A 17,256-nucleotide genomic window follows, 5' to 3' on the forward strand; every position below is an offset into this window, starting at 1 on the left:
TAGACCTGTGATCTGAAACCTTGGGCTTTTTGCCCACACTGCCTGAACCCGAAACCGCCTCCGGTTTCCTCTTCTTCTCCATCTCGAGATCAATCTCCCTCTCTCTAGCTCTAGCAATCATGTCGTCCAACGTTTTACAACTGGACCGGCTCACAAACATGCGGATGTCACTCCGCAACATCTCATGATAACAGGCCTTCTTCATCTCCTCATCGGTTGCATACTGAGGAACAAGAAGGGCCCTCTCCCTGAACTTGGCGGTGATCTCCGCCACTGTCTCTGTAGTCTGGGTAAGGTCCTGAAACTCCCTAGCTAACTGCTGCACCTCAATGACCGGTGCAAACTCCGCCCTGAACCCGGTAGAGAAATCGGCCCAGGTCATGGCATCCAATGCCGCATCATCCCCGATGGCATGTCCGACCTCCTCCCACCAATCCCGTGCCCTGTCCTTCAGAAGACAGGACGCCAATCTGACCTTGTCCCCCTCGGGACACCTGCTAGTGCGGAAAGCGTTGGCCACATCCGCCAACCATCTAGTACTCGCTATGGGGTCCCGCGCCCCATGATAGTCTGGAGCTCCGCATGCCCTGAACTCCCTGAACGTAGGTGTGCGCAACCCCATCACGGTCGCCATCTCAGCACGGAAAGTACTCAATCTCTCATCCATTAGCTCTAAAATACCCTCCTTGATCGAACCGAAGATCACAGGAGTTTGCTCCAGTATGATGTGGGTAACCTCAGAAGAAAGGAACTCTCTAGTCTGCTCATCCATCTGCCTGACCTCCGGGCCTGATCCCGATCCTGATCCCCCTCCGGCATCTGAGCTGCCGACTGCTGGCCTCGGACGCAAAACTACCATTCTGAAACATATCATAACCACATCAGAACACTGAAATATCTCAAGGGATCATGACACTACTACTAGCTTCCTGCTCTTGTCTTGGCCTTCCTTGATTCGAGTACGGATCCTCTGCTTTCAGTAGTACGGGCCCATACTACCTTCCACATCTATCCGTACTTTCCTCAAGAACTGCCTTGACTCCACCAAGTCACCTCTACTACTGCTATTCTCTGCTACTCTCATCCTAGGCTTGCCCTAGGGAAACCTCAAGCTCAACACGACTGGTCCTCAGCTGCTGTAGGTCTCCTCATAATGCCAGCTAGCCACCACCTAAACACCATCACATGTGATGAGGATCAAATAATCCTTCAAGTAAAAGATCCGTCCCTACAACGGTTGGACTCAAACAAGAGCTGCGCAATAGGGCCAGTTCCAGTACTCTGGGATTATTTAAACCTGATCACATGTGGTGTGACGTGTTCACCTAATGGCTAACTCCCACTACTCAGAACCCCACCAAGCACGAAGCAAGCAGCATTCGGACAAGGGAAACAGACTCAGGCAAAACTATTCTTATAACAAGAAACTGCACTAGCATAGGATGCTAAGCTCATACTATCAGGCATAACCTAAACAAGCTATCCTACTGCTGTCTACTCAATTCTAGCATGCAATACTCATAAAGCTGTAACACATAAGCAGGCACATAAGGCATTCTCCTAGATCCTTAGCCCTATACTAGCATGCTGTTCTACTGAAACTGAAACTGAACAAATAACTTGTATGGGTAATTTGGGAGTACTTACTTGAGCTCGGCTGACCGCATGCACACACCTCTATCTTGTTAAAAACAATTCTTTCTTTCTAAGTGCTTTCAAAATTCTTTTTGCAAAACATTTTTATTTTACTAAAATCTTTTATTTCCCTTAGTTTGAGTTCAGATACACCCGGAAGTGTATCCGAATCCCTCAAACCAGGGCTCTGATACCAACTTGAAACGACCCAAAAACACGACCCAAAAATTTTCGTTTTTCAATATAATCAAAACCATAATATAAGTATCATAACATAAAACATACGCGATGTATCCCCAAAACGTAATAAAATATTGTGCGGAAAACTGCATCATACTACATCAATCCAAATCATCAAAAGACATCCCCAGGATAAAAGCTATGCTGTGGTGTGTGCGATGCTGTCACCCCGAGCTCTTCCCTTTGCTTGCGGAAGTACCTGAAAACAAAACTGAAACTGTAAGCACGAAGCTTAGTGAGCTCCCCCAAACTACCACATACCATACAATAACATATAAACACATATTGGGCCTTGCCCATTGCATCGGGCCGAAGCCCGGAACTGCATCGGACCGAAGTCTGGAACTGACCGGGACCTTGTCCCCTGCATCGGACCGAAGTCCGGGACTAACTGCATCGGACCGAAGTCCAGAACTGACTGGGACCTTGTCCCCTGCATCGGACCGAAGTCCGGAACTAACTGCATCGGACCGAAGTCCGGAACTAACTGCATCGGACCGAAGTCCGGAACCGACTGACTGAACATGGCATAGCATAACACATCAACTAGCATAAACACATATACGGCATACTACATCGGGCCGTAGCCCGGAACACATAATACTTAACGCATAAAACATAGCACACAAAATCCTGTTCGAGCCACGAAGGCATCGAACATACTAGCTACTGCATCGGACCTAAATCCGGAAACCACTGCTAACTGAACGGGCCGACATTGTGGCCTTAGACCCGTCCCTACTGGAAGGAAACTCACCTCATAAGCTGGCTGTTGAGTGTGTGGCTCGGGAAGCTAACAGCTGCTGCTCCTGAATCTCCTCGGCTCAATTAACTCTGATTTGGCCTTGGATCTTTGCACTACAACACTTCTCCTTGCTTCTTCCTTCTTCTCCTTCTTCACACCTTCACAAAATGGCACCAAAACACATATAAGCTCTTCAAGGGAGGATTAGGGTTCTATCACTGCGTTCTCAGGGTGAGGGAGGCGAGGATGGGGGCTATAAGGTGGTTTAAATAGTGGGCAACCCGGGGATTTAGGGTTTCACCCAGACGGATGGACTCGCCGAGTCAGGGATATGGACTCGCCGAGTCCCCGGCTCACGCGTGCCCTCAAGCGCGACCCTACTCGGCGAGTCAGGCTAGAACTCGCCGAGTCCCTCTTGCAAAACTTTACAACAATTACCAGTGAATTAACATACCGGGAACGGGTCGTTACACACACACACACACACATATATATATATATATATATATATATATATATATATATATATATATATATATATATATGTGTGTGTGTGTGTGTGTGTGTGTTTGACTGAAAATTTCCTCACTTCTTCACTTCTGACCGAAAACTCAAGCCTTTTTCTCTCAAAGTCTTCAACCGAAAACCCTAGTTTCTCTCAACCATCACTCGAAGATCAATTGTTTCACCTTCGAGTCTCCTTAAGAACATCTGGTGTCCTTCTTTTCATCCGTCAATCACCATCATTTCCGAGTTCTAGCCGAAAACACTTGAATCTTCAAGGGCCAAAAACCCTTTAGTGCCGTGAACACCAAAGTTTGGCCGTAAACCCCCATCAGCCACTTGATTTCGGTTCTAACTCTTCTATTGTAATTTCTTACATCCTAGGTTGTTTCCTTAATGCCTTAGAGGTTATATTCACTAATTTCATGCATATATATATATATATATATATATATATATATATATATATATATATATATATATATATATATATCGCGTAAATTGCTATTTAGGACTTGTTTTGTCCCAGGAGCTGGCTTGTGGAATCAATCATCCTATATCGAACCCTTTATTGAATCAATCCCAAAAGGTGAGTTCATACCCCTTCAAATTACTCTTTAAACGCTTTTAGGGGAGAATACAAGTAGAAAACAATATATTTGTGTTATTCATTTACATGTGGAAACAAACAAGCAAAATGGATTTCTTACACTCAAATGTTGTTAAACTTATTTTAAAAACTCTTTTAAACTATTTTTAGATTTCTGTTTATATCAAAATTGTAGCATCCGGGATTTTCCAGGTATTATTGCAATTCATTATAGTTAAAGAGTGTTGTGGTGTGGGTTGGACTTGACTTTTTGGGCCTTGCTAGTTGGCTGAGGGAGTTGCATACGCGGGGCATACAATGTCGATTACGCTCAACATACTCGTAGGAAGGAAGCGCAGAGGATAAGCACGTACGCCCAACGTACATGTGCAGACCCTTAAACCCTAAAAATCATAGTTGCTCCCTATATAAAGAACATAGCCCCTGTTGGTTCAGCCTCCCTTCACTCTTACCCAACCACCACGAAAACCCTAGCTCCCTTTTGTGTGCCTTTGTGTTCTAAAAACCTTTTAAGAGTGTTTGTGTGTTATTCTAGTGAGAGAAGAAGAAAGGAGTTTGAAGAAGGAGCAAGGATCCACCAAGAGCTTGTAGATCCAGAGGTTTGACACCATTTCTGACTCTTTTCAGGTATCAAGTTCCATACTTGACCATAACATGCTTAGATTTGTTATTTGGGATTTCTGTTATGCTTTTTGGACTCCATAGTTGGGAGTGTTTGATATTGTTGGTTCCAGAGCTTAAGAGTTGTTCTTTTGGACTCTTGGAAGCACCTATAGTAATAAAAATCAGATCTTGGTGGTTATGCCAAAACCATGAAAGGGCTAGATGGTCATAAAGTTGGATTATTGGACCAAAATCATGTTTTTACCCTAACCTTGCATGCAATCACATAAAGTTTGTGAATTTATGGTCTAGGAGGTCTAAAAGGGCCTGGATCTACATTTTGGACGTGAGGGCTTAATGGATTAAGTCAAGAATGAAGTCCCAAGGGAGCTGGCCAGTACGCCGCACATATTGGGTAAACTTTCCGTATGTGGTCAAGATCAGCGTACGTTGGGCGTACGTGCCAGGTACGCCGCGCGTACGCATGCAAAATGGATATCTTGGGTTTTTGGGCCTTAAAAGGTTGGGCCTGGACTTTTGTGCCTCAAGCCCACTATAAAGCATAATTTTGGGCCTGGGAATCTGGAGTTAGAAGCATTGGGCCCTTGGGCCATGTTGGGCCATTTGGATTATTTTGTTTTGGGCTAAAGACTTAGTAGAATTTAGGAAAAGGCCCATTTGAAGAGTTAGGCCCAATTTGGAAAGTTGGGCCATTTGTGGACCTTTGGGAAGTCTAGATGAGCCAAGGGTGTGTAGAATGTAATACTCTAGAGTGGGGTTGTTTGAATGTTATCAAATTGGACCAAGGGGTAAAATGGTCATTTTACCCCCAAGTAATGTTATAAGACTCTGATTAAGTGTTATGTGTCTCTGATAGCCAGAAGCTATCAGAGCAGTTGTTAGATATTCCTTCTCGCAAGTTTAGACACGTAGTATCATGAGGTGAGTTACCTTCTGTTAGAAGTAGGTCTAAGGCTACAATGTCGGCCTACTGGTAGGAGTTCGTAATAGATAATTTTATGTGTGATGATTATTTGGTATGCCACTATTTGTTCTGTTATATGTGCCAGTATGTTATGCTTTTATGTGGTAGTGGTAGGGGTGAAATAGTCATCGGTATCCTGTTGAAATAGACCGAAGGGGAGGCCATCACCCAGATATGCTAGACAACTATCCGGTTGAAATAGACCGAAGGAGAGGCCGGCACCCAGATATGCATGGTTAAGTATGTTATTGTATGTGTGTGGTATGATGAGGGAGCTCACTAAGCTCCGTGCTTACAGTTTTCAGTTTTGTTTCAGGTACCTCTTCAGCGAAAGGGAAGGAGCCAGCGTGGTAGCTGCACATCACATGCACACCATATTTCAGCATTATGTGATTCATGGGATTGTACTCTGATATTATCATTAGTATTATTATCATTACTTTTCGATGTTTTGATTACGAGACATGTTTATGGTAGGTTTTGGATCGATATGTCTTTTTCGACAAGTGTTTTTGTAAACGATTTTATAACCTACTTAATTAAGAACAAAACATTTTGGACTTGAAATTTGGGATGTTACAAAAATCATATTCGCGTACATATTTATGTATAAGTATGCTTTAACGGACTTAGGACTATTTCTAATTACCGTAACTCATGTTCCTTGTTTGGTTGTGGGATTAGGGTAGGATCACTAGTCCGAATGTCGGTTAAATCATAGTTATGCTTGCTAAATATATGCCTGAATAGTAAACCTCATTATTTTCAAGGAATATACTTAACTCAGTTGCATATGTTGGACAATTGAGTCTTATCTACAAATCAGTAACAGTTCAAACAAACATACTAGTAAACTATAATAGGTATAGTTTAGAGGATCACTACAGACTATTGCTAGAACAAAGAAACAATACATGAGTCAATACATACATACTATTACTATTCATTACAAATCATACTATTCATTTATAAGAACAAGAATGAACTTACATACTATAACAAGAACGAGATAATTGAAATGTGAGGTACTATTTCATGGCATAAAAATACTCTTGCTATGTCACGTTTTGTAACCAGAGTCTCCTGGAGGGAGAGCGTGAGTTTGTTTAGAGATCTATACGCGATTGACCATCTCGCACCTTACTGCTAGCTATAGTGGGACCTGTAGGTCTATGAGTGACAAATGTCATACCATTTTCGACGCCTGAAGAACGTCATGTTTTATACTAGTTTATCAAACATGGTTACAACCTAATCACATTTTAACCTTAACCAGTTGGTTTTTAATGTAGTTAATGCATCAGTAGTGTAATTTATACCATACTACTGTAAATCTTCATTTTTCCATTACATTCATACAGTGATAGTCTCACACGAGAAATGCATACTATTTTCGAGTAAAGATAGTTTTAAAAATATGGAAAACATATATTTATACTATTTCAAGGGCAAACATACATTTTACACTATTTTCAATAAAATAGGTCATACAACAGTTGAGTCTTGGTAGAAGACTACTTTTCATTTAATGCAGAAAATATAGGATTTTCTAGGAAAGATACAAACATTTTCACTAGTCAGATACAAACATTTTCGCTAAACAAATACAAACTTTTTCATGAAACAAATGCAAACACTTGACACTAAAATACTTATGCACTCACCAACTTAAATGTTGATAATCTCTTTCAAAATAACTTATATTCTCAGGAAACTAGTAGACAAGTACACATGCATGTTTATGAGAAGACGTAGCATGTTCAAACTCGTCTTTTATTTTTTGCTTTACATTTTTTGTGTCATTGTACTTTACAAAGAACACACATGTATTTACTATTTTATTAATGCAATGGATGTTGTTGCTTGTTTTACTACTGTACATTGTTATGATACTGTATATGACGTCATCCACCCCCGAATGTTTCCGCCATCTTGGTTTGGGGGTGTGACAATTTTAGCTTCCAGTTTTAAATCAAAACAATTTCAACGAACAGTTCTTCTCACGTTCTTTACAAAAATTCCATAGATCTTGACCAATTTCATCAAATCCAAAAACTCAAATTTTGAAATCTTAGTCTTAACTTAATCACAATCGATCTTTAAGATTAAACTCAATGTAAAGAATCGATTCACAGGTACATCTTCCACAATCAAAGTAATCAATCGACACGAGTGATGAAAGAAGAACGAGATTCCAGAAAAAGAATAAAAGAAAAGTTGAATGCGACTTCAAAGCATATAACAACGATGTTGACTTAATTTTGATGAATCAATGGGCTCCCACATTAAAACCGGATTAAATGACAGTTGGGCTTAAACAGTGGACATGAATAATGTCACACCCCCAAACCAGAACAACGGAATCGTTCGAGGGCGGATGACTTCATGTAGTATCGTAACAATTGAATACATAGTAAAGAAAGTAATACAACCATCATATATATATAATTTAAAAGTTTACATTGTTGAAAGGTACTTTTTTCAAAACAAATTACAATATGATGTCAAAATGAAACTAAACTGACGCCACAGTGTCCCTTCTTCAAAAGTTGTTTGTTTACCAGTTTTACTGAATTCCTGAGAAATACAAGTAGTTTTGAAAGAGTAGATCATCATTTAAGCTGGTGAGTTCATAAGTATTTAGTAAAAATGTTTGTATGAAATAGAATGAAATGGTTTGTACATGTCTGAATGTTCCTAGAAAATCCCATATTTTCTACTATAGTAGATGGTAGTTTAATTGTTCCAAAACTTGTAATGCAATAGTGCTTTTCATGCCTAAAATAGTAGATTTATGTATAAATCGCTAAGGCATTTGAAAAACCCCGTAAATCAATGTGTTTTTAATACTCCATGTGAGTTTTATAACTATGCTATTTAACCAGGATGCCTATAACAACGTTCTTCAAGCGTTGGAAGGTTATGATGTTTGTCACCCCAGGCCTGCCGGCCTAGCTGTAGCTAACAACTTAGGTGTGAGATTGCCAATCCCGTATAGATCTATACACAAGTATCACGCTCCCCTTACAAGGGATTTTGGTATAAATGCATACTCAAAAGTACGTGAAATGTCTCACAAAACTTAGTATAAAACAGATTTACGTACGAAAATGTCCATTTGTTCTTGTGTATGAAAATATCTCTTTGATATAATGTTTCTAGTATGTAAATGTTCATGATTTTCTAGTAAACTATACCTATTATAGTTTTTCAAAATGTGTGTTTCGTTCGTATAGTAAACCCTAGTGTAACGCTCACTTGTTATGTAAAGTATAATATTTATAGTGACATAAATGATCACGTATACTTAAAGTATAAATAAAGTGTTTGATTCGTGTGTGTGTGTGTGTGTCTATATATATATATATATATAAACATGTTTTATTTCCAAAGGACAAGATGTTATCGAGAATATATATCGCATATGAAAGTTCCCATGTAGTAGTTATGAATCACATATGATTTACTTGATAAAAAAAGAGTATATAGTGAAACTTTATGTTACACACGATAATAACCGTGTGTTTACTTGTATTCCCCCCCCCCCCTTAAAAGTGTATAAAAGCATTGATAAAACATTTGAAAGTGTAGTTTATAGGGGTATGAACTCACTTGATTGATGGGAGAAAGCGAGATGATAATTGAACAGAACGTCGACTTGGAAGAGTTGATTTTCTCGGGATTCTCGGGAATATCGGGAATTCTCGGGAGTGTAGGACCTTACTTCGGAACTTGAGTGTGAAAACTGGAGCTTCGGGATGGCTTATCGAGGTAATTACGCAGAGTAACAACACTTAGATGGAAAGAGATGAGCACCAAACCTGGCACCCTTAAGCTTCTATTTATAGGGGAAGAATTTGGGTGCCATGTCGTGGCAAAGGGTTGGCCACGTCGTGGTGGGATGCCTTATCCTCTTCCATTGATGGGACGCCATCAGTCACTTGCCGGGTCGCGGCCAGTTGTGCCGCGTCGTGGCAGACCTGGCAGCCTCGAATTTTGAGCCTTAAACTTGTAAAATCCGTAACTTTCGCGTATGAGCTCCGTTTTCGACGTTCTTTATATGCACGTGTAGGTGAGAATATACTCTACAACTCTCGTTTAGACCCTGTCGGTTAGTTTTGACTTTATTTTTAATAATACCTATTTAACAGGTCAGGACTAGAAAAACCCGTTAAAAATCCATAACTTCTTTATCAGTCGTCCGTTTTTGCCAGACTTTTTACCGTTGCGCTACTTTGGTTGAGACCTTCGATTCTAATTTAGGTTGTTTCGGTCAAAAGTCTCTCGATCTCTATTTCGAGTTTTTAGCTGTCTACTGCTATATCCGGATCTTGGAAAAATCATAACCTCCTCATGCGAAGTCAGATTTGGATGTTCTTTTTATGTACGCTTACGATTTAATGATATCTACAACTTTCATTTAGATACTTAAGGCTAAAAACTAGTGTATTGAAACTTGACATTTTTCGATTAATCGGTGTTGCCGGTTTTGTCGGAAATCTTAGAATGGTCATAACTTCTTCGTTATAACTCGGATTTTAGTGTTCTTAGTATTTCTGTAAACCTTGACACAATATCTAGCATAGTAGGTAACCCAATAGAGACTTTTGTACATTTTATTTTCGAAGCTAATTTCATTATTTCAAAAGTGGTTATAATACTTGACTTTTTAGGTCATTACATAGAGTCGAAATATCGGGTTGTCACAAATAGTAACTGCCATCGAATTTTGGGTTTAAAATATGGATATGAACAGTAATGAACATTAATTGATTGCAATTTTGAACATTAATAAACTCAAAGATTTTGATTTGTTTTTGGGTCAAATTTTGATTCAAACAAATGATTGCTCTTTGAGAATCAAATCGAACAATGAATATGAGATTAGATCGGGTTTTGATCAACGAAAAAATTAATGGATCACAACAAATGAGTTTTTTTTTAAAAAAAATGATCCAATGAATCAAAATGATCAAAAATTTTAGAACGCAACGCACGAATCAACGAGATTTAGAGTGATCATAGAGAGAGACTTACCATAAATGCTCAAATTGTGACAAATTTAGCCAAATCGAGAATCTTTTTTTCAAAAATTCGCGTTGATCTTCGAAGACCCGCTCTGGTACCAAATGTAGCGAATTATGAACATTGGTTGACATGCGGAATTAAAGAACACATAATAAACACGGTGATTTTGGTGTTTAAGAGATGCAATCGTTTATGTATGGTGTTACACAAAAACGGATCTAGATCTAAATCTACATAATTAACACACACGCACACACTTAGGTGCTGTTTGTTTTTTTGAAGTGAACTGTCTGAATTCTGTGGACCACCTCTGCAGCCCTCTGCAGCAGAAGAGGTGGACCAAAGTGCTGCAGACTGTAATGAGAAGCATGTTTGTTTTTTTAACGGCTGCAGATATTAAAAAAAATTAAAATAAAATAATTTAATAAACCGATAATAGTTTTTTAATACCAAAAATTTAATAATTGTAATCTTAAAACATTGAAATAAAATTCAAACAACCAAATTAGTCTTACAATAACATTTTAAATAAAATTCATACAACCAAACTTTAATAATTTTCATTCCATATTTTGCATCAATTGTTCGGCAATTTCATCTCTTAACTGAGTTATATATTCACGATCCGCTGCAGTACCATGTGTTGGAATCTCATCTTCATCATTATCAACGCTTGCATTGTTATTCCGAATCGAGACATTTGGTTCGTCATATCGTGCAAAAAACTCATCACGTAGTCCCTCTCTTCTTATAAAATTATGAAACACAAAGCATGCTAGGGTAATGTTTCATTGTGTAACCAATGAGAATGGTGTCATCCTCTTCAATATAGGGAATCGTGCTTTCAAGACACCAAAAGCACGCTCAATGACATTCCAAAGTTTTGCGTGTGCATGGTTAAATTTTTCTTTATTCGTTAATGCACGTCTTCGACGGAAATCTCCAAGTCAATACCTCACATTACGGTACGGTGCCATAAAACCTCGAATGTTTGCATAAGCGGCATCACAAAGATAATATTTATCTGTAAAAAAAAAAGTCATTTATTTTTTCAAGCTAAGATAAAACTATTTCAATAACCATAAATTTACCTGGTGGTGGAAGCGGGAATGGTGCATGTGGATTTGCTAATGCTTCTGATAAAATTCTAGAATCGTGTGCTATCCCTTCCCAACCGGCCATGACAAACGTAAACATCATGTTGAAATCACATATTGCCAATACGTTTTGGTAACAATCACCTTTTCCCCTACTTCTATATAAATCCCGTTTGTTTGCAGGGACAACAGCATGTATCAAGGTGCCATCAAGTGCACCAACTGCTCCCTTAAACACCGGTCGTAGCCTCCTATTATGTCATGGAATGTTTAGATTCGGATTAAAAGAAGTTGGCACTATAATGTCATGTGCGAAAAGCAGCATTTTGTCCAACACTTCATGAAAAAACTTATGAGCTGTTTGCTTTGAGTGTTGAAATCTCCGCTTGATAATCACATAACGTTGGTTATGACCGATCATCATCAAAAACATAGCCATCTTCTCCTCAACCGACACATGTTTGCTATCCTTTAACGCGTAGTTTACTCTAAAATGAGCACATAGCCAAACAAATGATTCACGAGACATGCGTAGCACTTCAAGAAATTGTAGAGGATTACGATGAAGTAACTCTAACGTAAATTCATGTCCCGTCATTTCCGAATCGTTGTCCCGCACTCGTTTGACACCCCTCTTCCAAAAGTAGCGGACGTACAAGTACATAAGAATTATGAGTAGTATCTTTTTGTCGTGATCCATAACAAACCTATTAATCAACAAAACATAACATAACATAAGATAAAAAAACGTAAAATAAATTTCAAGTGCCAAAAAACATAACATAAATCTCAAGTACCAAAAAACATAACATAAATTTCAAGTACCAAATAACATAAAATAAATCTCAAGTACCAAATAACATAACATCCAAGTACCAAATACTAAAAATAACATTCAAGTAACAAATAACCAAAATACATAACCATATAGTTCCAAAACATGCAATTAAAACCTAAACAACTCAAACATATAAAGTTAACGAACAATCTTTCCATCCTTTAAAACTCCCAAACTTGTAGCTGTCATCTCGATCCATCCTCTTAATATTCGTGGATCATTAGGCAAATTTACCCACATCTCTCTCATATTCATGGTCCCTCCAAAAATGTGATACGCAGCAAATCGTAGAGGGTATATTGGGTCTAACTCGAGCAACTCAAGCTTCTCTAAACATTGGGGAATTGTTGGCTCTTGAGTCAAATGGCGTAGAGCTTTTTGCATCTCTAGTGCTAAATGATCAGCAGTAATAGAAGCTTTAGGCGAGGCGGAAGAAGGTGGATCATGTGAGGCAGTAGGAGCTCGAGGTCTAGGAGTTGAGAGTTTAGCCATTTTGTTGGGGTTACCAGAAGGTGAAGCAGCAGAAGGTGAATCAGCAGAAGGTGAAGGCTGAGTAAAATGTTCACTAGTATGATTGAAAAAGAAGCCATCCTCATCTATGTTAATGGAAGGGGAATCCATAAGATGTAGTGGTGCGACATGGAAAGAAGATGATCCATGTCCCGATGGTGTTTGGGATGTGGCATAGCTGAGATTACCAGAGGCACTGTTTCCATCAAAAAGTTCTGCACAAAGCTGTGGAAACAATAATGGGACGGTTTTCAAAGAAGCAGCTTTCGGATGTCCTTAAACGCAATCAATGTAACAAAAGTAATATAAGAATAAATGGCAACTATATAAACAAAATACCTATAAATATGTGTGTGTATATATACCTTTTTAAAGTCCTCCCACTCCTCATTTGTTAAGTTAAAAGTATTTGTTTGTGGATTGTAAAGGTTTCCAGTTTTGTTTTTTTAAGTATAACCATCCTGTGTATTTGGCTTTAAGGTTATCATAGGCGTTTTTTAATTGTCGTTTCAAATCCACGCCATACTTTTCCTTAATGATTGTTCCTAACTTGTGCCATGATTGTTTATGCAAACTCAAACCTTTTCTACCCACGGTTTATACTTCTTCAATACAAGTGAGCAATAAGCATTTTGTTTGCTCATTGGTCCATGTATGTTTATCTCCCATTGCTAATAACAAAAAAAAAATATAGAATACATACTTTAGCAACAAAGATTAATCATATTTCAACATAATCAACAAATACGTTTAGCATATGATTTCAGCAAGGATTATGATTTTACCCAACATTCATAACAATTCAACACAAAATTCATGACCCTAAACATAAATCATGGCTCTAAACATAACAAAGCACTAAAGCTGAATTTTAACTCAATTTATGGCTCTAATATCTCTAAGTGCTAGAATTATAACAAAACACAAACTTCTTTCTTATAGATCATGGCAGATAATATGAAAAACAGCTAATTATGCCCTTATAACAAAGCACTAAAGCTGAATTTTAACTCAATTTATGGCTCTAATATCTTTAAGTGCTAGAATTATAACAAAACACAAACTTCTTTCTTATAGATCATGGTGGATAATATGAAAACAACCAATTATGCGCTTATGAAACCATTAAAATCATGAGATTATCATCTTTTTCTTCAATCTTATTTCACAGTTTCAAAGTTTCAAAGTTATCTTTAGTCACTTAAATAAGAAATCAGAAAACTCATAAGATTACCTTTAGTCACTCAAGTAAGAAATCAGAAAACTCATAAGATTATATTTAGTCACTCAAATAAGAAATCAGAATAACAAAGTTTCAAAGTTATTTCACAGTTTCAAAGTATTTCACAGTTTCACAGCTTCTCTCTTCAATCATATTTCACAGCTTCAATTTTATTTCACAAATTCAAAGCTTATTTCACAGCTACTTCATATTTAGGTACTCAATTAAGAAATCAGGAAAAAAAACTAACCTGTTGATGTGAGGTTGAAGATGATGGCAGATGGAGGATCGGGCAGCGAAATCGGCGACCAGCAGCAGCAACCGACAAGCAACAGCAGCAACGAGCGGCGACCGGCACTAGGATTTCTTCCGGTCTTCAACAACGTCGACGCCAAGAGAGAACGAAGGAGGACGTTGCGGCTGCTTTTGTCCGTGTCTTTTTTTTTTTTTTTTTTTTTTTTTGTTATTAGGTTTAGAAGTGGTGAGAAGAGGCAAGGCCAATGCTGCGTGGGGAAGAGGACGAGAAGAGGTTTTTGAGCCCGAAGTCTTCTAAAAATCAAACTGCTGCGAACTTAAAAGTGCTGCGCGTGTGCTGCGCCGCGTAGCACTAAGAGGTTAGAAAAGGATTTAAAAAAACAAACACAATCTTAATGTTACATCTTTCAAGCACACCTCTATAAGTGGTATGAACCCACCTTATATAGAGGTGTTTACATGTCTCTCTCTCACTCTCTATCTCTCATGTCACAAGACTAAAACACCACATGCAAGTGAGTTTACAAAAGTCAAACCATTTACAAAGTCATAAATGAATAACTTTATACCCAACATATAGGCTTGTCAATCTTATTCTTTTCCGTAATTTACATGGTTTTTTGGATTCATTTTATATATGTATGGATTGTAAAGCAGTTTTGGAGGTAAAAATGACAAATCGACAAAAAAAAATGACAAATTTGCAGTATAAACGAATGGAAGTGATTCATACACAATACATTTTCTCCGTACACAACAAATTATGTTTTACATGATTATACTGCACAACATTTTAAAGCATGAACTATTTTGTATGAAAAAATATTGTTGTGTACTAATCAGCTTTTACAAACGAATCAAAAATCCATCAAAGCTTTTTATGACATTTTCCCGCATTAGTAAGTTAAGGGGTTATAGAGACAACGTATGTATTCTCTAAGGGCAAAATCGTTACTTATGTACTAACCCTATACCCAAACTCAACAAGGTGGAAGGGAAAGAGGTCGCAGCGTGAGTGTGTGTGAGAGAGAAAGAGGAAGAACGACGACTGTGTAGAGATCGTTTAGCGAAAAAATGGGGGGAGGAATGGAGGCAAACAAGAACAAATTCATCGAAGATTGGGGAACGGTGAGGGAGAATCTGGAGCACAATTTTCGATGGACTCGTCGTAACCTAGCGCTCGTCGGAATTTTTGGCATCGCAGTTCCTTACTTGGTGTACAAGGGCACTGTTCGTGAATTTGTAAGTATCCAAACTTTCTTCCTATCATATATGCGTATATTCGATGATCTATCGTTTTGGATCTGAATTAGTGATACTTTGTTGTGTGCGTGCTCTATCTAATATCCGATTTCGCACACTGCCACTAATCTCGACGAATAATTTCTGAATTTGACTTCCATGAGTAGACGATTGATGTGAAATATCTGGTTCTTGATGAATTGAAAAGTGCGAGTGTGTTAGGATATATCAGAAGATATCTGAAAACACTCATAATCAAGGCAAATGGGAACAATACAATTAGATAAATGGGAAATGTAACTCCATTTTACTCTTAGAATGCTTACAAGAGAGAAGATTGAACATGTTAATAGATGAATACAGATGAAAAGGAGTTCTATAATGCAATCGATTCATCATCCATCTACCAACTCTGAACATAGAGTTCCTTAATCCATTCCAAAGTGGTAGGAGAAAATAGAAATCACATCTAACAAGAAAGGGATCTAAAATGCATATTTAAATAGCAATCTTAGAGTTTTAGTGCATCATCTTCTTGAAAATTTATTTTAGTTCTAATAGAGTTTCATCATCCTTCATTTGTTTTATAACCAAATATTCCACTTCTACTTAATCTAACATAAAAAAACATTCTTTTGTATTTCACTAAGGTTCGTTTATATTCTTCAAAAATCTACTTAAAAGTCATGTTTATGTGCACTAGGTGTAAAGTTCTTGCTAAAAAATGTTAAGTCACCACTCCAAATGATATATAATTTTCTCATAACATATGTATGACCAAACTTTTTATTAAAGTTTCACTACTCGCATAGTTTTTGTTTTATTTTTGCTAGTTTCCTGTTTATATTAACATTAGTATTTTATTTTTTGAATAATTTTGACAGCATATGCAAGATGAAGACAATAACAGACCATACAGGAAGTTCCTTCCCTAAATTGCAATTCCAATCAATAAAAAAAAAATCCATGTTTTTTGAGCTTGGATTACTCTTGTTTTTTTATGTTTTATCTAGACCCTATTTGAATATTTCCATTTCTTGGCTTTTGTGAATTGTGATTCTTGTTTTGTGAAACATCAGTTGCTACTCTTTTTTTTTTTTTTTTTTTTCTATAAAAATAATATAAAACTTGGTAAATGGACTTGAAAGTTAAGTTTTATAAGTACAATGTAACGTGATTTCAAAATTAGTTGCATGCACTTTCACTTAACTATAAATTCGTATTGTAATATTCTAAAAGCGTAACAAACTTGCAAAACAAATAATTAATAAAACTGAAACATGTATTTCACTATTTCTTGTGATTTATGTACTCGACTTCATTATTAATGTATCACTAATGTGCTAATATTTATTATTCTCGTCTTAACAAGGCTTTTTGAATGTGTATTGAAGATAACGTGTTAGTATTTATTACTTTTGCATTGATGTTATAATTATTAATTCAGTTTATGTGTTGTATTCTTGTTGATGTTTGATATTTGAAATTTTGAGTCAATATTTTTTGTTATATATAGAGTAAAAATGCGAAACAGGACATTGTGGTATGCGGTTATATTTAGTTTGGGTCTAAAAAGAATTGTTTTTGTATTTTTGATCTTTAATTCAAGCTTTTGGAACGAATTTAACATATAGTAATTCAAACATATTCCACTTTCATCCAAGTGCACATGGGATCCCTACTTTCCAACATTCCAACCCATGGAAGTTTTCTTGATTTGGGACATCTTTTTGTTTTGCTCA

The 17,256-nt window shown here is 37.4% G+C and overlaps 2 protein-coding genes across 2 annotated transcripts; one reads left to right on the plus strand and one right to left on the minus strand.

Annotated features, from left to right (window-relative positions):
* Positions 1–10,910: 10,910 nt before the first annotated feature.
* Positions 10,911–12,045, minus strand: LOC145007045 (uncharacterized). The gene is made up of 4 exons (XM_078966048.1): positions 11,798–12,045; positions 11,442–11,698; positions 11,305–11,374; positions 10,911–11,094 (listed from the first exon to the last, which is right to left on the minus strand). The coding sequence occupies exons 1-4, from the start codon at positions 12,043–12,045 to the stop codon at positions 10,911–10,913; spliced, it is 759 nt and encodes a 252-aa protein (XP_078822174.1).
* Positions 12,046–15,243: 3,198 nt separating this feature from the next.
* LOC145007588 (neuronal acetylcholine receptor subunit alpha-5) lies at positions 15,244–16,587 on the plus strand. The gene is made up of 2 exons (XM_078966500.1): positions 15,244–15,514; positions 16,399–16,587. Exons 1-2 carry the CDS (start codon positions 15,347–15,349, stop codon positions 16,447–16,449), a joined length of 219 nt encoding a protein of 72 aa, XP_078822626.1. The 5' UTR covers positions 15,244–15,346; the 3' UTR covers positions 16,450–16,587.
* Positions 16,588–17,256: the final 669 nt, after the last annotated feature.

This window comes from Lactuca saligna, chromosome 7, assembly GCF_052625555.1.
Source record: "Lactuca saligna cultivar CGN05327 chromosome 7, ASM5262555v1, whole genome shotgun sequence".
Classification (NCBI taxonomy): Eukaryota; Viridiplantae; Streptophyta; class Magnoliopsida; order Asterales; family Asteraceae; genus Lactuca; species Lactuca saligna.

What these genes read in the sequence shown, in the direction of transcription:
- LOC145007045 (XM_078966048.1), bottom strand. Translation starts at nt 12,045, where the DNA reads ATGACGGGACATGAATTTACGTTAGAGTTACTTCATCGTAATCCTCTA. An exon ending in TCAAAGCAAACAGCTCATAA is followed by an intron (nt 11,699 to 11,797) that starts GTTTTTTCATGA and finishes ATGACATAATAG; the next exon opens with GAGGCTACGACCGGTGTTTA. An exon ending in ATTCCCGCTTCCACCACCAG is followed by an intron (nt 11,375 to 11,441) that starts GTAAATTTATGG and finishes TTTTTTTTACAG; the next exon opens with ATAAATATTATCTTTGTGAT.
- LOC145007588 (XM_078966500.1), top strand. Translation starts at nt 15,347, where the DNA reads ATGGGGGGAGGAATGGAGGCAAACAAGAACAAATTCATCGAAGATTGG. An exon ending in AGGGCACTGTTCGTGAATTT is followed by an intron (nt 15,515 to 16,398) that starts GTAAGTATCCAA and finishes TAATTTTGACAG; the next exon opens with CATATGCAAGATGAAGACAA.